Here is a 25,469-nt window from a genome sequence, read left to right on the forward strand (position 1 = left end):
AAGAGAAGTTTTGTTTTGAATTAACGTTCAGTGTTGGTGTTAACTGAGGAATACACCCAGAACTGGAGCCAGACATACTCGCTTTGAGGACGAGGTCTGAAGCCTGCTGCTGTAAACGCTCCCTGGCTGCTGCCAGCTCACTCTCCACTTCCTTGTGCTTGCTTAACAAGGCCATCTCTCCCTCTTTGGCATCATCAAGCTGTTTTTGAAGAACCTAAGAAAGATCAAATAGCCATTATTAATATGCAAGAATGACGCTAAGCTAAATAATTCCTTTAAACTATGAGCACAAACTTTCTCTGATTCAAAAGTTACTTAACAATATACTTAGTTTCAAATCAGTTTTGCTGACACTTATAACATGTTATCTTCATAAATCACATGACCCAATCACGAAAGGCTACCTCTAATCCACTCAAATCCTGCAGAGATATTAAAAACACAGCTATGAAATTTTCTATGCCAATAAAACAAAACTTGTAGGCACTCTTTTTCAAACTTGTGCCATACCCCTATTTAATTCGCAGGTTTATAAAGCAATCAAATTTTTTTTTTTTGAGGAAGATTAGCCCTGAGCCAACATCTGCTGCCAATCCTCCTCTTTTTGCTGAGGAAGACTGGCCCTGAGCTAACATCCGTGCCCATCTTCCTCTATTTTATATGTGCGACGCCTGCCACTGCATGGCCTAACAAGCGAGGCATAGGTCTGCACTCGGGATCCAAACCAGTGAACCCTGGGCTGCCAAAGAGGAATTTGGGAACTTAACCACTGTGCCACCCAGCTGGCCCCTGAAAGCAATTAATTTTTTGTTCATTGTCTGGATGTCAACTGATGCACAGCCCATTACTAATGATGGGAAAGGAAAAAACATAATTATACCCAAAACCCAATATTTTAACCCTCCCAAACCACTTAGGAAAATATTAACATGTTCTTTAAATAAAATCCGTTCATAAATAATCAGCAAGATTTTAAGTTATCTTTTTGGGCCTTTAATGTCTGAAATTCTAGTAGGAAATAATAACTACAGAGTAGTAAAAATTACCCCTTCACTGATTTTCTCACAAAGTAGGAAAAAGCACAATGGGGAAAAAAACTTAAAGTGATCTAATTGAAAATAAAAAGATAAAACTGGAAAAAAAATATCCATGTGTTGAAGGCAGCATTCTTTACTGACCTGAACACTGTTCTCTGCTGCAACAAGTGCTATCTGAAGCTTCTGGCATTTGTCACGAAGACTTCCAGCTTCATCCTGTACCATCTGTAACTCTGTCTTTAGTTTTCCTATGGTTTTTCGTAAAATTGCTTCTTGGCTCTGAAATTCTTTTCTAAGATCAGCTTCCTTCTCTTTGCTAGCCTGCAGGCTTTCCGCTGTAAAAAGCTGTGACCTTTTCAAAGTATCCAGCTCATGCTCATAAAAGCACTGAGCCTTATTCAACTTGCCTTCATAATCCTCAATGAGCTTCTTCCGCTCCAGTCTCAGCTCTTCCAGGGTTTTGTTTAAGGTCTCCACCTCCCTTCTGCGCAGCTCCTCCACCTTCTCCTGCCCTTTGTTGACTGAGGCACCGTGATCCTGCTGTGATTTCAGCAGCTCTTGGATCTCCCGTCTGTGAGCAGTTCGCAAATCTTCCAATGCCAACCTTTTGTCTTTTTCAAACTGTACTTGGAGTTGTCCAAAACTCCGTAATCTTTCCTCAAATTTCCTTCTAATCTCTTCAACCTCTCTAGACATGGTTACTATGCGTTGGACATGCTGGGCTTCTGCACAAAGCTGCATGTCCTCTACTCTGTGCTTATACGCTTCAAATTCTGTCAAAGCCTGCTGCTTCATTTTGATGTGATCTTCTAAGGATGCTTCTAAAACCTGAATCTTTCTCTTGAGGTCTAACTCCTCTGTTACTCTGCTTTTATATTGCAATATTTTTTCTCTTGTTTCTGCAAGAATTTGTTGGATTTCTTCTTCATGAGCATCTTTGAGGGCTTGAATTGCAGATTCATGCTCATCATTTTTAGTGTTCAAAGCATATATTACCTGCATGGTTTTAAAGAAGGGAGAAGAATTCAATAAACCATATTCTTTTCTAACTTGAAGTTAATTCTTTCATTTGGATTGATTATTTTTCTATGCACATAATACTGCCTATGGTAAACATTAAGTATTGAAACTTCGTGCATTGTTTTTGTATTCATAGACTGATTTAGTTAGTAAATTTTTACCTTAATCTCAAAATTTGCATTTGAAGATTTTTTAATTAAGATTTTAAATGTTTAACTACAAATGAAACAGTGAGGAGGAGACAAAGGAGGCCACCTGGCCAAGGAGAGAAAGAAGTCTTCCGTATGGCCTGGTCTAACTTACTGGGGGCAGTGGTGGGGCTCAGGAGGAAAGCTTCATAGTAAGTCTGCCCTACACTGGTGTCCTAGAGGTAAGAGAGGCTTTGCATGAGTGGAAGCTCTAGGCCCTAAGTCTTCTCAAAGGCCTCTTTCATCTGTTTAATGCCCAGTATATTTTAAATTTAGGAATTTCCTTTTCTAATTCCCCTATGGTCTGTTTATAAGGCTGATCCTCTTCTCTCCTAAGTTCCTAATGGTCTTCTTACAGAATCCACTTAGTACTTTCTGCTCACACATCAAATGCTGTAGTTTTACTCATTGCCTAATTTGCCCTCTGCCTCTAAGCAAGCTAGATTCCTAGAGCCGGACTGTTCTGGGTACAGGTCTTTATTTTCATTTTAGTCCTTGAGTTTTAATGATTCCATGGAGATTTCCCCAACCTTAATTCAACATGACAACTATGCCTTTTATAGTAACGCTCCCATTCTTGTATGTTCCTTGACGCCCTCCATCACACCACAGTGGTCAGACAGTGCAATATTCATGACTGATACTTAAGGATTAGAGATGTGCCCGTTTTCTTCTGAAGTAAAAAGAAGTGACCACTATACAATTCCACAATCCAGAAGCTAAAAAATCAGTGTCCCACAGCTTTGCTCATTTTAATGTGATCTTACTCTGGCTTTAGAAATAAATTCCTGCACCAAACATCAGAAACTGCAATTAAGATGCAAAAGTTGCCATTTTTATAGAGCACTTATTCACGTAGCCTGAGGCAACTGAGACAGACCACCCGGCTCTCCACATATCCTGGTAACTCCAGATCCTACAGCTAATTCTAGGCTGTCACCGCCAGGCCTGCAGCTGCACTTGCAGAGGGAAGAATATACATTGGAGGCCTAGGACCCTACAGGGGCTCCACTCTCTCCACTCTGGAAGGGCTTGTCTTCCAGATCCAGTTCCCTGTCCACGTACACACTTGTGCGCTGTAACTATCTGTGAGATGTAATCATACCAAAGATAAAAAGGCTGAGACATGTCAGGACTCCAACTGTGTTGAACAGCTATCCCTTCTCCTGCAAGGTCCAAAGGAAAATATGTGCACAGAAGGGAAAGAAATGCTTATTCACAGTTTCTCTCTCTTTTTTTAAATAACCCTAATTCCTAATCTCAAGTTATGTCCCTCCTGAGCCACAGAGATTTCCCAGGGAGGATTCCTTTCATTTGCACATTTAAGCTTGAAGGTAGCCTATAACCCAAGAAACTTGGGTGGCTTCCTGTTCCCTTTTCCCAGGATTGTACCTGCCTACCACGTCGAGGGCCAGAGAAGACAGGAAGGGCACTAAGGAAAAAGATGACAAGCAGCCGGAGAGAAGTCCATTTGCCAGAATGCCTAGAGCAGAGCTGGTCCAGGCCACAGGTCTCAGACCTCCCCAGGGCAGGTCTGTGTGCATCCCTTTTTATCTTACTAAGCATGGGAGGAAAACAGATACTCCAAAGAGAAGGAATCTCCAAAGAAAAACAAGTCACACTGTTAGTACCTTGCTTAGGAAATGATCTTGAAAAGGACCCATCCACAGCGGGATTCCATATAATTGGGGATGAAACGGGGGGGGGGGGGGGGGGGGGAGAGGTGCAGGGCGGAGAAAGCACATGTAAACTTCCCCTTGACAACAATTTGTTGAAATACGCTTCTCTTTTTTCTAATATTTAATTTCCCTCCAGTCTTTGCAGAGTCAGCTCTAGTCCTGCCTACTTTAATAAGTCTTCCAAGACCACCCAAATTCATGGGAGTCTATCTTTTCTCTATACCCAGTACCTCAATTTCCTTAACACCACTCATTCCTGAAACTCAGTAAGCGTTAGACTGATTAAATTTGGCAGGTCTTGACAAGAAGGTTGTAAGGCTGTGTGAGAATGTTAGAGAGCCTAGAAAAATAACTGAAGATATAAAAGCACAGTAGCACACCAAATGAATAAAAAGGTGAAATTTAAGGGGACATAGGAAGGAATTAACACATTAAGTTAGAAAGAATGGAATTTAAGAAAAGTAAACAAAACATCTGACAAATAACAGGGAAATATTTTGGTGAGGAGCAGTACTTCATTTTATAATTCTAATCCAGAGGTCAGCTAACTACAGCCTGCAGGCCAAATACGGCTGCTGCTTGTCTTTGTAAATAAAGTTTTCTTGGAGCACAGCTATGCCCATTCGTTTATGTACTATCTACGGCTGCTTTCCGACGACCGCAGCAGCGTTGAGTAGTTGTTTTAAAGACCTTATTACCGACTCCCGTTCTAATCTAAAGGCAAGCCAACTTAGCCAAAATTGGCAGCCGGAAATTAAAAATATCTGAATCTGAGCTAGTTTTGTTTACTCTCTACTAAATAGTTCAGGGTTCTTACCACAAAACTCACACGCTGAGAAAACCAATTATGTGATTCTGAAAGTATATTATATCAAAAAAATACAATATCATACTGACCATATATTATTTTCCCGGAAAGCAATGTTAAATTTCTAAAAATTTAAACAGGAACAACGAAAGAATGCTAAGTGTAATAACAAATTAATAGTGCTCTTGTAAATTACCATTTGAAATACACCACTAATTATATTTTTAAACGAGAATGCTATATATGAATTTTCAAGTTAACTAGACGTAGTATTCTCTAACTGTTCACTTTTCCACATAATTACAAAGGTAACCATTTATTAGTATCTTTCTCTGATTACTATTTCTCAAGGTAATATAAATGTTCTATGTTCTATGAACACATAAAAGATACGATTTGAAGTAGCAGAATGGAACCAAACTGGAATTTTGACCTTAGGTAAAATAACTTCTCCATGCCTCAGGTTTCTCAATATTAAATAAAGATCATATTTATTCTACCCTAGTGACCTCATTGTTATAAGATCAACCCATCATTAACATTTTAAAAAGTGATTTTATATAAGGGCTGGCCCAGTGGCACAGTGGTTAAGTTTGTGCTCTCTGCTCCGGCAGCCTGGGGTTCTGCGGGTTCAGAATCCCAGGTGTGGACCTAGCACGGCTCGTCAAACCATGCTATGGCGGCATCCCACATAATAGAGGAAGATTGGCACAGATCTTAGCTCAGCGACAATCTTCCTCAAGTAAAAAGAGAAAGATTGGAACAGATGTTAGCCCAGTGACAATCTTCCTCAAGCAAAAAGAGGAAGATTGGCAACAGATGTTAGCTCAGGGCCAATCTTCCTCACAAAAAACAAGATGTTATATAAAGATTTTTTAAAAAATATAAAGCACTAAGAGGTAAGGCTTCCTTATTAGTTGTATCATTTATTTATGGAGAGAATGAGACTAATTTTAAAAGAAACTTCAGTAAGTGATCATAAGCATCCATAAAACTGGCTATTATCTTCCACATAGGAAAAGGAAACTCTCTAATGTCTGTTTCCATAAACTATTGTAAAAGACATTGAGCCATCTGCAGTTTTTCTGGAACTTTGAACATTCATGGAATGGGATAGTACAATCATTTCAGCAATTTTACGCAATTTCACAGTTCCATTTCATGCCAATAATGCATAATTTAACTATATATTCCATGATGAATAAGCAATAATAATTTTTATTTTTTCTGTGAAGATTTTCAGATAATCTTACAGATAAAATGAGAACAACTCTAGATTCTGGTTTTAAAAATGCTACTTAGGTAAAAACAAATAGTTTCTTTTTTATTTTCCTAAGATTGGCACCTGAGCTGACAACTCTTGCCAATCTTCTTTTTTTTTTCTGCTTTTTCTCTCCAAATTCCCCCAGTACATGGTTGTGTACTTTAGTTGTGGGTCCTTCTAATTGTGGCATGTGGGACACTGCCTCAGCATGGCCTGATGAGTGGTGCCATGTCCGCACACAGGATCTGAACCAGCGAAACCCTGGGCTGCCGAAACGGAGCGCGCGAACTTAACCACTCGGCCTTGGGGTCGGCCCCCAAATAGTTTCTGAAATAGTTCTCATTGCTGGCTGTTATGGACTGAACTGTCTCTCCCCTCACGCCCAAATTCATACGCTGAAGACCTAACCCCCATATGATGTATCTGGAGATGGGCCTTTGGGAGGTAATTCAGTTTAGATGAGGTCACGAGGCAGGGGCCCTTGTGATGGGATTAACATTCATAAGAAGAGACACCAGACAGCTTGCTTCCCCTCCTTCTCTCCACCATGTGAGGACACAGGGAGAAGGTCTATGGTATTTTGTTATGGTAGACTGAGCTAATACATTGGTAATATAAATAGGTTCCCACCAAAATCTAACTCATTAGTAATAAAGTACATTCACTGAAAAGTATGTGTTAGATTAGCTTAAATATTTTACGTGGACCTCAACTGTTGCATAGTATACCAACAGGTTTAATGCTGCTGAGGTAAGGGAATAGCTGGATAAAATCATGGTACTTTCATACAATATAATACCGTGTAACCATTAAAAAGCACCTCTCATTTAGGAGAATATTTTGTAATATAAGAAAAAGCTTGTAATATAAGGCGAATACATTATACTATATACAATAGGATCCAATCTCATAGAAGGGAAAAAAGTGAGTGTGGATGCATTTACAGATACATATTTAAAAGCGTGTAAAGAAATAAACCAAATTCTAACTTAAGATATTCAGTATTTTTAAACCTTCTATAATGAATGTTTATTACTACTAAAATCAGAAAATGTTAAATTCTTTTAAAAGATTAACGTTAACAGTCCTAAGAGAATCAATCAACACTCAAAATGCCTTAGATTTAGAAAAACATAACAATGAAAAGGGAAACAGAAAACTAAAGGACTTTCATGAATTACCAACAGATACCCTGCAAGTTTCCTTATAAAGAAATCTAACTGATTCATAAAAATTATAGTTAAACTTTTTCAAGAATATTGAATATTATTATATTTTAAGAAAGAACATATATTTTGAGGAAAACGTAAAAAATCCAAAGACCTAGATAAAATTTGATAGCTTACTAGCAAACCTTTAATGGTCAATTTCTACTTCATTCATTCTTCAACAAAATTTACTGCACACCTGCTATGTACTAGGACCTACAATTGGCACAGAAAACACAATAGTGAACTGGACGCACAGATGTGTCTGTTCTCTGGCAGCTTAGCAGAGACTGAAGACTTACAGAAATACTTAGTCAAAGTAAGATTTTGTTAAGTCTTGCAAAGGAGTCTTTGCAGGCAAATACACAATGCTATATACAATAGGATCTAAATATAAGATGAGTCTTTGCAGGGAGTGGGAGAATGCACTAGTTTTCCCTTATTCTGAATAAAATGTTTACTCTATCTTAACCAGAATCTTAATTTAGTTGAAATGTTAAGGGGAAACATAGAGAAAGAAAATTCCAGTCTGAAGGAACAGTGAGGGCAAAAGGCCCAAAGATGGGAAAGCGCAGGACTCTGAGGGGGAAGGTGGCTCCAGAGCTGGAAAGGTGGACGTGGTCCACACCGCAGAGGTGCTCGGAGCTGTTGGGCTGAACGAAGTCCAGAAGGGAGAGACTACTGAGGAAGAGTGACAAAGACTGACACTGAGGAGCAGGCAGGGAGCAGGGAGGAGGCTAAGGACCCACAGACAGAGGCAACGTGCTGAGAGAGATGAGTAAGAGTGTAATGCAGGCGGGGCATCAAGGTCCAAGATGCAAGGGATGGCCAGTGGGTCATGTCAAAGGCTGCAAAAAAATCAAGAAAAATGAAGACTCAAAGCCCCTACGTTCAGAATCTAAATCACAGAAGTCACCTTTGAGCACACATTCAACAGAACGGTGAGCACAGAAGCTGGAGGACAGTGGCAAAAGTGGATGAGTGGATGGATGGCTGAATGGAGGCAGTCAGCTGGTAGAGAAAAACTCCAAGAAGTAGTTGATAAAAGGAAGGAAACAACTAGGATGAGGGCCTAGGAGGCAGCTGAGTCCAGGGAGAGCTTTTTTTAAGAGAGAGTGAAAATGTAATCCAAGGAAGGGTTCATTGTTGCACCAAAGTCATGGAGAAAGCTGGAGACCAGGACTGCCTAACACAGGTGGAAAGACTGGTGTTGGCTGAGAGTAGGAAAAACTCCTCCTAAGAGAGTGAGGAGAAAAAGATTTGAGGTGGAGATGGGCAGCTCCTGTCTGACTGCTTCATACTCCTCCATAATGGGAGATGAGCTCATCATTGCAGAGTGCAGGAGCCATCAGCAGCCTCTCTCCACTGTCCATAAACGATGCCATAACCCTGGTGAGGCCAGCCTCAGCCTTCCCAGTACGACAGACTCATGACAGACTCAAGCACACAGCACCCACAAGCAGACCCTTCTCATCACCGCTCCTCCAGGTGATGCGTTTCCTGCCACTCTCAACCTTTATTTTTTGCTTATTTGAAAATACTGGGTGTTTGTTACTTTCCTTTTCTGATCAATGCCAGAGACAGACAGACAGACAGACCAACAGTAGAGAGAAAGAGAGACAGAGGACTCACTCCCAGAGTCCATAAGCACTGCATGAGACACAAGGGAATTAAAAAGCATCAAAGGAGCAATCTGATTCAATAATAATAAAAAAAAAAATCTGGAACACTTTAAACAAAGGAAGAATATATTTTTATTATTGTTTTTATTATTCAACTCTCAGTACTTCTACTTGAGCTAGTCACCAAAAGGTTACTTGGGCCTTAAGGCACCAAAGTGAAAGAATATTAAAGAGTCTCTCAAGCTGCTCAAAAACAGTGGGTTATTGACCTCTGCCATGTCAGGTCTATTCCATCTGTTCTAGAACCACAACACAGACACAGCTCTGCACCTCCTAGATCAGCCTTATAAGTAAAATCTTCACAAATTATCAAATATTTCTGACGAGCTGTAAGTGGCTTACTCAGGGAATCTAACTTTCCTATAAAATGCTTCACCTTTTGGAGCCTGAATATTATTAGCATCCTTAAGGGCATGTTAATAAAATGTGTTTAAAACTGTTTTTCTTTTTTTTCCAAGATTGGCCCTGAGCTAACATCTGTTGCCAATCTTTTTCTTTTTTCTTCTTCCCAAAGTGCCCCAGTACATAGTTGTATATTCTAGTTGTGGGTCCTTCTAGGTCCTCTACCTGGGACGTTGCCTCAGCATGGCTTGATGAGCGGTACTAGGTCCATACCCAGGATCCTGCAGGGGACTGGAATTGGCTAACCCAATATATGTCTCTTTGGCATGAGGATTTTGGGCTGGTTACTTTTAAAAACTGCAGACACGAAAGAAACTCTGAAAAGTAGAATTTACTTACCCTTTGTTAAGAGACATTTACATCATAAAGGAAAGATCCATCTGTAAAGGTGTCTCCCTCTCTGTACCAGGAAGGAGGGATGACCTTATCTCTAGAAACTCTTATCAATGTGGAAGGCAAGGACTCAAGTCTGCAATAATAACCTAACTCTTGTGTACTGTACTTGTGTGGTAACCTCCCATGATTGACTCCCCCTCCACCCTCAACATCCTCCTTTGTCTTTAGCTGAAGATGATATTTAAGGTGGTGGCTTCAGCCATTCTGGCCAGTTGCTCAGGTTGTCTGAGCCTCTCCCACATATATATGTTATAAAGCTTTGTTTAATTTTCTCCTGTTATTCTGTCTCATGTGAATTTAATTCATTTTCTGGCCAGAAGAACCCAGAACAGGTAGAGGAAATATATTCCTCCCCTACAATCCCAACTCGTGAAACCCTGGGCCATCGAAGCAGAGTGCATGAACTCAACCACTTGGCCATGGGGCTGGCCCCTACAACTGTTTTTCTTTTAAAAATAAAGAAATTACACAAATCCCTCCATATTTTCTTATTTTTTTCACTGGTGATTAATAATAGCATATATTTATGCAACTGAGGTTTCAGGATTAATCACTGTAACATAAAGAAAGAAACTTAGTTTAAAAATAAACTAAAAGTTTACAGAACTGAATCCAAGAACTAGTTCCAAGTAGTTCCATGCTAGCAAAATGAGGTGGGCACAAGGAAAAAAATTAAAATGAGAAGGTTACAAATGAGCATACATCCTAAAGAAAAGAAAAGCAAGAAGCAAAACCCACAGAACATCGTTTAGCATAAAATAAATGTCAGAAAGAAAATACCCCCAAATCTTTGAGCACCAAACATGTGCACTCACATGTGTGCCTGCAGACATACAAACATTTTCTTTTTTCTCAACCATATGAAAATAAGTTGCAGGTATGAGGCCTTATCACCCTTAAATACTATAGTATATATTTCCTAACATCAAAGACAACAGCATTATTTCACCCAAGAAATTTAACCTAATGGAATATTACCTAAAACACAGCCTGTATTCAAGTTTACCAAATGATTCCAATAGTAAAATTTACAGCAGCTTTTCTCTATCAATGCAGATATAACCAAGGATCCCACATTGTATTGAGTCTTCAGTCTCCTTTAATCTGAACAAAAAGAAACCTAAGCTTTTTTTTTTTTTTACAACATTGACTTTTTTTTAAATGATTTTTTTTTTTTTGAGGAAGATTAGCCCTGAGCTAACATCTGCTGCCAATCCTCCTCTTTCTGCTGAGGGAGACTGGCCCTGAGCTAACATCCATGCCCATCTTCCTCTACTTTATATGTGGGACGCCTGCCACAGCATGGCTTGCCAAGCGGTGCCATGCCCGCACCTGGGATCCGAACTGGCGAACCATGGGCTGCTGAAGTGGAATGTGCGCACTTAACTGCTGTGCCACCAGGCCGGCCCCACAACATTGACATTTTTGAAGAGACCAGCCTGATTGTCTTGTAGAATGCATATGCATAACAACTTTTATAGAATTACGTCAAGTTCCTCTTTGTGTAAATTTTATGTCGTGTTTTCTCAATCCACCCTATTGGTCTTTAGCACACGCAATACCACAGGAGGGCACATTTATCAGTTCTGCTTCTCAAACACTACTCTGCCCCCAGCTTCTTCCAATCCACTGTTCCTCCTTTAGGGTGTCCTACTCAGTTTAAAGCCATTAAGAAATGAGGAAAAAACTTACAAAATGAATTTAATTTTGTTTACAAAAGGTTTGGTCCTTAAGAAAAACCATCCTACCTACGTGTGGCAAGCCCTGCAAGGGGGCTGCCTAAATAGTGATAGCTGTCCCTGTGGGCTGCTTGAACAAAGGCCAGGCTTGAACCGCTCAGAACTATGGAGGGGATTCTTTTAAGCAGCTGTGAGAATGGTGAAGAAACAAGGCAGCTGGCAGGCTAGATATTTAAAGAGGATTTTAAGTCTTTTGCAATGTTTTCAGCCCTTTAAACCCATATTCTCACAGAAATGTTCAGCCACATATGCATTGGCCACCAATGACTGCAGAATTGGGTCTACTAGGGAGAAGCAGGGAAGATGCGCAGTTCAAGGTGAGTGGAAGGGGAGCAGATGCTGCCACAGACAGGCGTTCAGTCCTGGCAATGAATTATTTCCATTTGTTTTCTCTTCTTGGTCCAGTTCTTTTGTTATGTCAGAAAGAAAAATAAAAAAACAAAAGCTGTTCCTCATACATTATATAATCAAATTAATTCCAGCAATACACTTATGTCCAAATGAAACATTTGCAAGGCAGTTAACAAAAAAAGCTCATTTGGATTTATTTAAGCCAAGGGCACTATAAAAACCTAATTTAAAAAGAGCTTTAAACTCCAATAGCTTTGGGAAAGAATTACCTTTAAAGACATGCTTGCTCTCTATGAGTTTCTAAAGTTATTGTTGGAAAAGTCATTTGAAAAATATTTATAAAGTCTAATAACATGGGAGGTATTTTCCTCTATGGTAACGTAGAATACCTCTGCTTCCCCAGAAGATTTAACTTGATTTCTGAAATAGCAAACAGAAGTCTTACTATAAGGCTTATTATTTAGGGTCCGTGCGATGAGATCTGTGCTACCAAACTTTAACCAAAAAAATCAAACAAACAACAAACTTTTAGCATGTGCTCAGTACATTGTTTTTAAGGTCATACTGGCTTATGACATTCTGTAAATTTCAGGTGTACATTATTTCTGTATAGACTGCATCGTGTTTACCACCAACAGTCTAGTTTTTATCCATCCCTATACACATGTGCCCCTTTACCCCTTGCCCTCCCCCCACCTCCTTCCCCTCTGGTAACCACCAATCTGTTCTCCTTAGCTATGTGTTTGCTTGTTTATCTTCCACATGAGTGAAATCATATGGTATTTGTCTTTCTCTGTCTGACTTACTTCACTTAGCATAACACCTTCAAGGTCCATCCATGTTGTTGCCAATGGAACAATTTTGTCTATTTTTATGACTGAGCAGTATTCTACTGTGTGTGGGTGTGTGTGTGTAAATATATATATATACATACATACACACCACATCTAATTTATCCATTCTTCTGTTGTGGGCACTTGGGTTATGTCAATGTCCTGGCTATTGTGAATAGTGCTGTGATGAACATAAATCTCTCTGAATTGTTGATTTCATGTTTTTTGGATAAAGACCCACTAGTGGGATAGCTGGATCATATGGGATTTCTATTTTTAGATTTTGAGAAATCTCCATACTGTTTTCCATAGTGGCTGTGCCAGTTTGCATTCTCACCAGCAGTGTATGAGGGTTCCCTTTTCTCCACATCCTCTCCAACACTTGTTATTTCTTGTCTTGTTAATTATAGCCATTCTGACAGGTGTAAGGTGATATCTCATTGTAGTTTCGATTTGCATCTCTCTAATAATTAGTGATGTTGAACATTTTTTCACGTGTCTGTTGGCCATCTGTGTATCTTCTTTGGAAAAACATCTGTACATATCCTCTGCCCACTTTCTGATCGGGTTATTCTTTTTTGTTGTTGAGTTGTATGAGTTCTTTATATATTTTGGAAATTAACCTCTTGCTGGATATATGATTTGCAAATATTTTCTCCCAGTTGATGTGCTGTCTTTTCGTTTTGCTGATGGTCTCCTTTGCCATACAGAAAACTTTGGTCTGATGTAGTCCAATTTGTTTATTTTTTATTTTCCTTGCCTGAGTAGACATGGTACTCAAAAAGATACTGCTGAGACCAATGTCAAAGAGTGTACTGCCTATATTTTCTTCTGGGAATTTTACAGTTTCAGGTCTTACATGCAAGTCCTTAATCCATTTTGAGTTAATTTTTGTGCATGGTGTTAGAAAATGGTCTACTTTCATTCTTTTGCAGGTGACTGCCAGTTTTCCCAGCATCATTTATTGAAAAGACTTTCCTTTCTCCATTGTATATTCTTGGCTCCTTTGTTGAAAATTAGCCGCCCATAGATGTGTGGTTTTATTTCTGGGTTCTCAATTCTGTTCCATTGATCTGTGTGTCTGTTTTTTTGCCAGTACCATGCTGTTTTGATTACTATAGCTTTGTAGTATAGTTTGAATTCAAGGAGTGTGATATCTCCAGTTTGCTCCTTTTTCTCAGGATTTCTTTGGCTATTCAGGGACATTTTTGTTCCATATACATTTTACAATTCTTTGTTCTATTTCTGTGATGAATGTCACTGGGATTCTGATCAGGATTGCACTGAATCTGTAGATTGCTTTAGGTAATATGGACATTTTAACTATGTTTATTCTTTCAACCTATAGCATGGAATAACTTTCCATTTCTTTATTACTTCTTTGATTTCTTTCAATAATGTCTTACAGTTTTCAGTGTATAGGTCTTTCATCTCCTTGGTTAAATTGATTCCTGGATATTTTATTCTTTTTGTTGCGATTGTGAATAGAATTATATTCTTGACTTCTCTTTCTGCTAGTTGATTATTAGTGTATAGAAATGTAACTCATTTTTGTCAGTTGATTTTGTACCCTGCAACTTTGCTATAGTTGTTGACTATTTCTAATAGTTTTCTGGTGGATTCTTTAGTGTTTTCTATATGTAGAATCATATCATCTGCAAATAATGACAGTTTTACCTTTTCCTTTCTAATATGGATTCCTTTTATTTCTTTTTCTTGTCTAATTGCTCTGGCTAAAACTTCCAGTACTGTGTTGACTACGAGTGGGCACTCTTGTCTTGTTCCTGTTCTTAGAGGAATGGCTTTCAGTATTTCCTATGGGTATGATATTGGCTGTGGGTTTGTCATATATGGCCTTTATTATATTGAGGTACTTTCCTTCTATACCCATTTTATTGAGAGTTTTTATCATAAATGGATGTTGGATCTTGTCAAGTGCTTTCTCTGCCATCTATTGAGATGATCACGTGATTTTTATTCTTCATTTTGTTAATGTGGTGTATATCACATTGATTGATCTGTCGATGTTGAACCATTCCTGCATCCCTAGAATAAATCCACTTGATCATGGTGTATGATCCTTTTAATGTCTTGTTGTATTCAATTTGCTAATACTTTGCTGAGGATCTTTGCATTTATGTTCATCAGTGATACTGGCCTGTAGCTTTCCTTTTTTGTGTTGTCCTTGTCTGGTTTTGGTAGCAGGGTAATGTTGGCCTCGGAAAATGAGTTAGGAAGCAACCTGTCCTCTTCAATATTTCAGAAGAGTTTGAGAAGGATAGGAATTAAGTTCTGTTTGAACGTTTGGTAGAATTCACTAGAGAAGCCATCTGGCCTTGGACTTTTGTCTTTTGGAAGGTTTTTGACTACTGTTTCAATCTATTTGCTAATGATTGATCTATTCAAATTTTCTCTTCTTGATTTAGTTTTGGGAGGTTGTAGGATTCTAAGAATTTATCCATTTCTTCTAGGTTGTCAAATTTGTTTAGCATATAGCTTTTCATAGTATTCTCATAATCTTTCGTATTTCTGTGGTGTCTACTGTAATTTTTCCTCTTTCATTTCTGATTTTATTTATTTGAGTCTTCTCTTTTTTTTCTTAGTGAGTCTGGCTAAGGGTTTGTCCATTTTGTTTATCTTCTCAAAGAACTAGCTCTTAATTTCACTGATCCTTCCTAACGTTTTCTTACTCTCTATTTTGTTTATTTCTGCTCTGAGTTTTATTCTTTCTTTCTTTCTACTGACTTTAGGCTTTGTTTGTTCTGCTGTTTCCAGTTCTTGTAGGTATAGTGTAAACTTGTATATATGAGATTTTTCTTCTTTGTTGAGGTAGGCCTGTATTGCCATATATTTCCCCCTTAGTAGCACTTTTGTTGCATCCCATAGGTTTTAGTATGTTTTGTTTTCACTTTCATGTGTCTCCAGGTATTTTTTGATTTCTCCTTTGAGTTCTTCATCAATCCAATAGTTATTCAGTAGCATGGTTTTTAGTCTCCACATATTTGTGACTTTCCTAGCTTTTTTCTTGTAGTTGATTTCTAGTTTCACAGCATTGTAATCAGAAAAGATGCTTGATATGATTTCAATCTTCTTGAATTTAATGAGGCTTGCTTTGTTTCCTAACATATGGTTTATGTTTGAGTGCTCCATGTGCTCTTGTTAAGAATGTGTATTCTGCTTTTGGATGGAAAGTTCTAGATTTGTCTATTGAATCCATCTGATCGAGCATTTCATTTAAGGCCACTGTTTCCTTGTTGACTTTCTGTTTAGATGGTGTAGTCATTGATGTAAGCGGGGTGTTGAGGTCCCCAACTATTATTGCGTTGCTGTCCATTTCTCCCTTTAGGTCTGTTAATAGTTGCTTTATATACTTTGGTGCTCCTGTGTTAGATGCATATATATATATTAATAAGTGTTATGTCTTCTTGGTGGAATGTTCCTTTTATCATTATATAATGCCTGTATTTGTCTGTTATCTTTTTTATCTTGAAGTCTGCTTTGTCTGATATAAGTAGGGCTCCACCCACTTTTGCTTGCCATTTGCTTTGAGCATCATCTTCCATCCCTTCACTCTGAACCTATCTTTGTCTTTAAAGCTGAGATGTGTTTCCTGGAGGCAGCATATTGTTGGGTCTTGTTTTTTAATCCCTCCAGTCACTCTGTCTTTTGATTGGTGAATTTCATCTATTTACATTTATAGTGATTATTGATATATGAGGGCTTAATACTGCCATTTTGTCCTTTGTTCTCTGGTAGTGTTCTCTATTTTCATTGTTTCTTTTTCCTTGTATTTCTGTCTGCTACTTCAGGTTGGTGGTTTTCTGTGATGGTTTTCTCAGTTTTCTCTTTATGATTTGTGACTCTGCTCTGATTGTTTGTTTTGTGGTTACCATGAGGTTTATATAAAAGATCTCATAGATAAGACAATTCTTTTTCTGATAGCTTCTTACCTCCATTAGCCTATGCAGGTTCCATCCCTGTCTGCTTCCTGTTCTATGTTTTTGTTGTCATAAGTTATTTTTTGTTGTTGAGTTTGTAAGCAAATTGAAGTGTTTATAGTTATATCTGATGCTTTCTTTCCCTTTATCCTTTAAAATTGTTTGCTAATTCTCATAGAAACCTGCGATTTTCTGATTTTGTCTATTTATCTCCTTGTTCAAAGTATTGTAAATCTTTGCCTTTTCATTTCAGGTAGGAGGGCTCCCTTCAACATTTCTCATAGGGCAGGTCTAGTGGTGATGAACTCCCTCAGCTTTTGTCTGGGAAAGCCTTAATTTCTGTCATATCTGAAGGATGATTTCACTAGACAGAGTATTCTTGGCTGATAGTTTTTGTCTTTCAGTATTTTGAATACATCATTCTACTCTCTCCTAGCTTGTAATGTTTCTGCTGAGAAATCCACCGTAAGCTGGATTTGGGTTTCTTTGTAGGTTATTTTCTTCTCTCTTGCTGCCCTTAATATTTTTTCTTTGTCATTGACTTTTGACAGTTTTAATATTATATGTCTTGGAGAAGGTCATTTTGCATTGAGATAATTAAGAGTTCTATTAGCTTCATGTCCTTGCATGTGCAGTTCATTCCTCAGGTTTGGCAAGTTCTCAGGTACTATTTCTTTTAAGAAGCTCTCTGCTTCATTCTCCCTCTCTTCACCCTCTGGGATACCTATAATCCTTATGTTACTTTTTCTAATTGAGTCAGATGTTTCTGGAAGAATTTCTTCATTTTTAAAAAATCTTAGTTCTCTCTCCTCCTCCATCTGAATCATTTCTATGTTTCTATCTTCAAGCTCACTAATTCGCTGCTCCATAAGATCAACTCTATTTTTAACGCTTTCTACATTATATTTTACCTCATTGTGTTTTTCATATCCAGAATTTCTGTTTGGTTTTTGCTTTTAGGGCTTCAATCTCCCTGGTGAAGTATTCTCTCTCTTCATTAATTTTATTCCTGAGCTCATTGAGGTATGTGAGTTTTCTTGTAACTCACTGAGTTTCTTTATCACAGCTATTTTGAATTCTCTGTCAGTTGGATTGTAATCTTCCACAGCTTCAGGTTTGGTTTCCGGAGAGTTGATGTCTTCCTCCTGTTCTGCTGTATTACTGTAGTTCTTCATGGTGTCTGAAGAATTGATCCTCTGCCAGCACATCTGTGGTACTAATCACCTTTTCTTATTTGGGTATGGCTTTGGTTACTTTAGTTCTGAGCTGCTTCTAATTGTATTTGAGAGCCTGCACTTTACACCCTCCACAGCTTCTGCCAAAAGCATCATGAGCACCCTCCTTGTGCCACTTGTGCTTCTGGAGTTGTTGGTGTCTTGCTGCTTAAATGTCACTGAGGTCTCAAGTGACACCATTTGGGTCACTAGGCTCTGAGCACTTCAGCTGCTTCTGGGGTCACCTCGGTCTTGTGTTCCTCCACTCGTTCTCTGCAGGCTCAGGTGCTGCTGTCCCGTGCATCACCTGTGCGGCTGTTCCCGAGGTGTCTGGGAGTTCTGGTTGCACTGCTGCCAGGGGTGCTGGGTTAACAGCTGTTGCTGGCAGGGGCCCAGGGATCAAGGGATTATGTGCAGCCCTTGCTGCTGGTGGAGCTGGCGTCAGGGGTACCAACACTAGGGTCTGGGTCACTGGTTCTACTGTGGTTCCTGATGTTCTGGTTGCAGGTTCCACCTGCCACTGCTGGTGGGAAGGGAGGGGCTGTTTTTTCTGCTCCTGCCCTGTCTGCTCACAGTTGTGTGACTCAGCTGCCACCACTGCTGCTGCTCCAGCAACCACTGCATGGGTGGGGCTGCCACTGCTCTACAGGCATTCACGTGTGTGCGGGGCTGCCACTGGCCACTGCCACTGCTCCACAGGCGTTCGTGTGCACACAGCCAGGCTGCTGTTGCTTCCACTCACAGTCACACAGGCCACTATATGAGGATCCGCACCCTGGATCACTGCCACCGGGGAAGAGGGAGGGGGTGCTCCCCTAGTTCCACTGCTTCCTGCGAACCCACCTTCAGATGTATAGCTGCATGGATCTCTTAGGTGTCTTGTTAAGCTGTGTAGGGAATCCTCTGCTGGTCAATGGATGTCTGTTTGGTTGTAAGTTAGAGGGGAGAGACAAAGAGAACAACTCACTCTGTCATGATGCTGATGTCATTGATCGTTCAATATTTTTTATATGCATTCTGGCAAAGAAGAGTATAAATGTTCCTACTTAATCTTACTTAAATAGAACTGATTAAAATAAAACATACACAGAGTAATGGCAGACAATTTTAGATAATAAGGTGTCAGGCTGTAAAGTAGAGAATACTGTATACAGTGTGAAAAGTCCTCAGAGGAGAAACTAGATGAAGACTGCAGTAAAGAGGTTTGAAAGGGGAAAAGCAGTCCTAGAGAACTATGAGAAAAGCCACCTGAGCTTATGCAGAAGATAGGAATGGTTTCAGTGATTGGTGTGGTTAGATAATCTTGAACAGAGAGAAGGGTGAGTGAAAGCCAGTTAAGGCTCAAAAAGTCCTAGTGATTAATTTTGTCCCTGCAATTTAATTGGGAAATGAGTTTCTCTAGGAATTTTAAGAGATTTGGAATTTATACATATTTTTTCTGTTTGTATGTTCACAATGGTGTTGGAAAATGATTCTAAGATATACATTTTTTCACATTTAAACATTTCTTAAATCAAGATGAATCTTACAATCGTCTTTCATAGTTTGACAGCACTTTTTTTCCCTTCGTCATACATAAAATAATGATGCATCTTAAAAATCACCCACTACTATGAACTCACTGTGCTGTGAAGCCATTAGGAAGAATGGACAAGTAAAGTGTTTTATGTTTAAAGTGGAACATAATCAATTCTCAACTCTACAGAAAATTGCCTGCTCTACAGAAAACTGCCTGATCTACAGAACCTCTTGCTCACAGGGAACAAAAGAGACCATGTGATCTGCAGCAGAACGGGGCAAGGACATGTCTAAATTGAGTCCTTACAGAAAGTGAAGAGTTCAAGCCAGCCAGACCAGAGGATAGACAGCAAATGTAGAAAGAATAAACTTTTTGTCAGAGAAGAAGTTGTAAAACCTCAGAGGTGAGAGAGAGAAATGCCACTGAGAAGCAATGATTTGTCCAGCAGAGTGCTGAAAAGCACAGGGTAAAATCAGAGGCTGATGATAGGGAGGCTATTTCCAAGTTCGTCAAAACCAGTTAAGACCCCAGGTCACCATTTGGATCAAGCTGACAGTTAACTCTCCCCTATGCTGGGAAAAAACAGAATGGAAGTGATAGAAAAAGTGACCTGGAGCAGATCCAGGCTAGAGGACCCTGGGCACAGAGGTAGGAAAGAGGCATGAGACTAAGAGCAGAGGATTCAGTGAAAAATCTAAGAAGCCACAGAATGGGAGACAATATTAGCAAAAGACATATCAGATAAAGCATTGTTATCCAAAATATACAAAGAACTCAACACTAAGAAAATGAATAACCTGATTAAAAAATGAGCACAAGATCCTAACAGACAGCCCACCAAAGAAGATATGCAGACAGTAAATAAGCATATGAAAAAATGTTCAACATCATGCCATTAGGGAATTGCAAATTAAACAATAAGATACCACTACACACCTGTTAGAATGGCCAAAATCCAAAACAATCACAAATGCTGATGAGGATGTGGAGCAACTCCCAGCCTCTCACTCATTGTTGGTGGGAATGCAAAACGGTACAGCCACTTCAAAAGACAGTTTAGCAGTTCTTACCGCACGATCCAGCAACCTCGCTCTTTGATATTTACCCAAATGAGGTGAAAACTGATGTCCACACAAAAACTTGCACACGTGTTCACAGCAGCTTTATTCATAATTGTCAAAACTTCAAAGCAACCAAGTTAGCCTTCAGTAGGTGATTAAATAAATAAATTGTGGTATGTCCAGACAACGGAATATTATTCAGCACTGCAAGGAAATGAGCTGTCCAACCATGAAAAGACATGGAAGAAGTTTAAATGCATATTGCTAAGTAAAAGAAGCCAACCTGAAAAGGATACACACTGGATGTATATGACATCTGGAAAAGGCAAAACTATGGAGACAGTAAGGAGGAGGAAGGGATGAACAGGCGGAGCACAAAGGATTTTTAAGTCAGTGAAAGTATTGTGTACGATGCTATACTGGTGGATACATGTAACTGCACATTTGTCAAAATCGATAGAATGTACAACACAAAGAGTAAACCCTAATAAATTAAGGACTTTGGGTGACTATGATGTGTCACCGTAGGTTACTCAATGGAACAAATGTACCTCTCTAGTGCAGGATATCGATGGTAAGGGAGGCTCTGTCTTTTGGGGAAGAGGGGTATATGGGAATTTTTTACTTTCTGCTCAAGTTTTCTGCGAACCTAAAACTGCTCTAAAATATAAAGTCTATTAAAAAAAAATCTGCATCCTGAACAATGAGTTCCCAGAGCCCCTCCTCTGCCCAGATTCCAAATGCCAGGAGTCAGGTTTACAGATCCCTGACAGCAGATTCAAGGTTCCTCTGGAGGAGACGAACTGCTCAAAGACCTAGTCACAGTGACATCTGGGTCTGCGCAATTAAAAAAATCAGCTGATGGGCTTCCAGTTCCCACCTAGGACACAGAAAGATGGAAGGGGCAATCTTTTCTTGAACCCATCAGAGAGCTGGGATCACAATGCAACCTTTTAATCTAAGACAAGCCTCCAAGGACACACAGGACATGTGCACTGCCCACCCATGGCAGAGCACAGTGGGAAGATGAGGATCTCATACAAGTGGGTAAGAAGAATTCAGCTAAAGTTTATAATAAATTGTTAAAGGTAGAGCATGGGTTTAGCTAAACTACCTGATAATACTGTTGCCTCAGTATCCATTTTGTCTGGCCAAGCAGCCTGCAGGGGGCCTTGAACTGACACCAGCACCCCCATGGAGCATGCAGGCCCCAGATGACAGCCCCAGAGTCAAAAGTAAATGAAAGTTCCTGATATGACTCCCCCGAATGCCCTTGTGATCATCATCTCCCCCCGCCTCCCAGGGCCTTCTCCTTGTGCCCCTAAGACCCCCTAGAAACTTACCAAAACCCTTGCTCTTGTTGGTTTGAATTGATCAATCTGGCCTTAGCCTGGGAACCCCAAAGCACTCCACCCGTTAGACACTAATAGAGACATGCGCCCCAGGCCTTGCCCAGATCTCTCTGCCTGCACCTTGCCTTGACCTTCCCTCGTGGCAACCTTGAGAAGCGCTGTGTACCTCCTCCAGGACCTGTGAATAATCAACCTATTTCAATTCCCTTGCGGTCTTTTATTGAACCATCCATCATCCCAAGGCCTTACTTAACAAATGTTAATTTGACAAACACAACAATGGGCAAGTGTGAGAATACAGAACCCATGGATGCTGCAGACACAGGGGAGTGGGCATTCTCACAGTCTCTTTGCCGTGACCTCAGTGGGTGACCACAAGAAAGACTGGAGACAGAGCAGGAGACTAGAGAAAGCCTCCCTCAGTGCGACAGGCCAGCCAGCCTCACAGAAAAAGCACAAAACCCTACCCAGATTTTCTCACCTAAGGAATAAAAGCCATAATTACTGGGGCAAGGGCAACAAACCCTGTTTCCTACCCCAGCCCACCTCCCTAGCCCAGGGCACACGTGATAACCAATTGAGGCTTGGGGAAGAGAAAAGAGTGCAGCCCTTTGGGGAAGGGGCAGGATGCCATTGAATGAAAAGGAAAACAAGAAATATCAAAATTTGTAGGATGCAGCTGAAACTGATTGACAAACTAGGTTTGAAGCCTGTTTGCATAACGAGACTCAGCCATTCCCATTCATTTACATATTGTCTATAATTGCTCTCCCACTATAATGGTAGAGGTGAGCAGTTGCTATAAACCACATTGAAAAAGAAAGATCTCAAATCAATAACCTAAATTTATATCTCAAACAACCTGAAAAAGAAGCATAAACTAAACCCAAAGCTAGCAGATGGAAGGAAATATTAAAGATTAGAGTGGAGAGAAATTAAATAGAGAATAGAAAACAATAGAGAGAATCAACAAAACCAAAAGTTGGTTCTCTGAAATGATCAACAAAATTGACAAAACTTAGGAAAGTTCATTTTTACCACTGCTATTTAACATTGTACTAGAAGTCCAGCCAGAGCAATTAAGCAAGAAAAAGAAACGTAAGGCATCTAACTTGGAAAGGAAAAAGTAAAACTATCATTATTCACAAATGACACAATTATATAGGTAAAAAATCCCAAAGAATCCACAAAAAACTATTAGACCTAATAAATTAATTTGGCAAATTTGCAGAATGCAAAATCTGAAAGGGAAATCAAGAAAATTCTATTTACATAGGTCCTAGAGATGTGACTTACATGCCCCAAATCATGCAAATGTAGAGAAAAAGAAAGTGTTATGGTCCATACTCTGGGAACTGTGTACAATTCTTGGTTTATCTCATCTATGTTGTAATTTCTAGAGGGACAAATACTGATATCCTTAATGTGTGCAGTGAATAGGAATTACAAAGCTTTATTTTCTCTCAAAATTTAATGGAGTTGGTCTGAACTTGGCTCTGTACATTGAGGTATATTACATAGGTGAACATCATCCATCATGCATGTCGAGATAGAAAAGGGGTTCACAAGGACCACGATTCTAACGATCTCTTCTAATCTAAAATACTATGATGGTTGCTTGCTCTCAAAGCCCTATGGGTTCTCCAACCAATTCCTGCCCCTCCATCCATTCCAAGAATTACTGATATATTCTCAAGAGGAAGGGAAGTGAAACCAGAAGTCACATTCCTTCTTTCATCTACTCATCTAGTCCATGGCTTTATGGCCAAACAACCATATCAAAGACCTTTGAAAAAGAAAATTAGCTCCTAATTACAAAGAAGCTGGGAAACCCTTGCTATATTGATAAAAATAAATTAAGAGAAAAGGAAGACTTGTTCCTCTCTCCCGCCCACCAAAACAAAAGGCTATAACTAACTTTCCATGAGTTTCTGAACACATCTTTGCTTTTTTGTTGTTCTAGTCTTCTAATCATATCAAGGAAAGGGACCCTAACAGGAACTAGCCTCTTTTTGTTAAACACTTACTGGCTTCTAGTTTTCCCTCCTGCTCCTGGCTGCTGAGCAGCTTACATGAGCATCATCCAGGGCTCGCTCTGACCCAGGTCACATGCAGGCCCTTCAGAAAGTCACTCTGGCATTACTCCCTTCCTCCCCACACCCTATCTCACCAGAAGAATCACCCACAAAGCAACAGTAGGGCAACGACTTAACCAAACAGGAGACTTGTGTTCTTGGTGACTGCCCCTCAGAGTTGGAGGAGGCAGAAGAGTAGTGGAGAGGGAATGTGGCGGAGGCTACCAGAATGGCTAAAGAGATCAGATGCCTGCCATCCTCACACACAGATGACACATAAGGCACCACAATGAATTCAGTAATGAGAGCAGCAAATACCCAAAGCTGCAGTAACAAAGATTTCCTATATTTTCATGTTCAACTCAAACTATCTTCTCAAATACCATTAAGACAATTGTTTTTTAAAATATTTATACTGCAAAAATCTGGATTAGGGAAGTACAATAATATTTCATAACTAATTATGCTTTTATTTCTCTGCACCTTTGCCAATATTAGTGTTCTCCCTGGAATGTCCTCCTTTTGTCACATGCAGTTATCAAAAACTATCTTTTAAGGAAGTTTTACATATTTTCTGATTACTAAAGTAATCTTTGTCTTTGTAGAAAATTTGGAAAATAGATAAAAACAAAGAAAAAAGGAAAAAGCATGTCATTCTTTATCTTATTACAACTGTTATCTTTTTTTCTTTTTGCCTCCTTCTCATTATAATGAAATTTAATAAGAGATTGGATATAGGGAAGAAAGTACAAAGAAGAATGAAAAATCACACCAGTATTTGTAATCTGAGAAGTAAGAAAAACAGTTGTGTCCATGATGGAAAAGGTATACTTTGGAAAGTTAACTGCACCATGTTGATCCTCAGATGAACAGACAATTTTTCAGTAATTGTTATGCTCACCAAATAAAAAACTATCGAAATATGCACAATAATTTTTATCATACCCGTCCAATTTCCTGTCAGTATTATTGCTATTCTCCATTTCTAATTTTCTTCTCAAAGGAAATTCAGCCAGAGGGATGCATGATATATAATTATGCTGATCAATACTGCAAAACTGAAACTGTAAGACCATGTAAAAATATTTTTAAAATCTACCATAGCATCATCTCTGTTCCAACCAGCATTTGAAGCCTAGGGAGATCCACATATGTGGTTCCTATAATACTATTTAAAGTGACATAACACAATTCCATCCCCATATATATATTATCCTATATTTAGTGTCTTTGCAAGAACTGGATATATAAGATATCTTACATGTAAATATCTATTGGGCAGTGTTAGTGAACTGTCAACCAATATTTTTACCCATGCCTTAGATTCTATATCAGATAAACAAAACAGGAGGATAATAATATTTCAAGATCCTATGCTGTTGAAACAGGATAGACAGTAAAGTGTCCTCAACCAGGAAAAAGGAAGATGGGGCCAATGTAACGTTCCAGCAGCTGACTGGGAAGAAGCCCAGGCAGGAAGGTCATGGTAGAATGGCTCCCTGCCTGGGCTTCTTCTATGCCTACCATTCTTCTATGACCTTCCTGCCTCTGTCTTCAAGAGGCAAGTACATCAAAAGCATGAATTCCCTGTGCCATATAAAGTAAGTGAAGCCATTATCTTTGGCATTTCTCCAGTATTTGGGAGAGGCCGTATCAGACCCAAGCCCTGCTCTTACATACCCCGAAACTGTGCCTCTGAATGG

At 39.4% G+C, this 25,469-nt stretch overlaps 1 protein-coding gene across 17 annotated transcripts in view; it reads right to left on the reverse strand.

The window, feature by feature from the left end:
• Positions 1-25,469, reverse strand: part of FAM184A (family with sequence similarity 184 member A) — a 135,172-nt gene that overhangs the window by 74,145 nt on the left and 35,558 nt on the right. For all 17 annotated transcript variants that reach the window (XR_011522644.1, XR_011522642.1, XR_011522648.1 and 14 more), the window contains exons 2-3: positions 1,179-2,033; positions 79-214 (exon numbers count right to left, since the gene is read on the reverse strand). Coding sequence is in view for 9 of the 17 variants with exons in the window: in XM_070559345.1 (XP_070415446.1) it covers positions 79-214; positions 1,179-2,033 (991 nt within the window). In the remaining 8 variants the exon portion in view is untranslated. The remainder of the gene's footprint in view (positions 1-78; positions 215-1,178; positions 2,034-25,469) is intronic.

The sequence above is a fragment of the Equus przewalskii genome, chromosome 9 (assembly GCF_037783145.1).
Source record: "Equus przewalskii isolate Varuska chromosome 9, EquPr2, whole genome shotgun sequence".
Classification (NCBI taxonomy): Eukaryota; Metazoa; Chordata; class Mammalia; order Perissodactyla; family Equidae; genus Equus; species Equus przewalskii.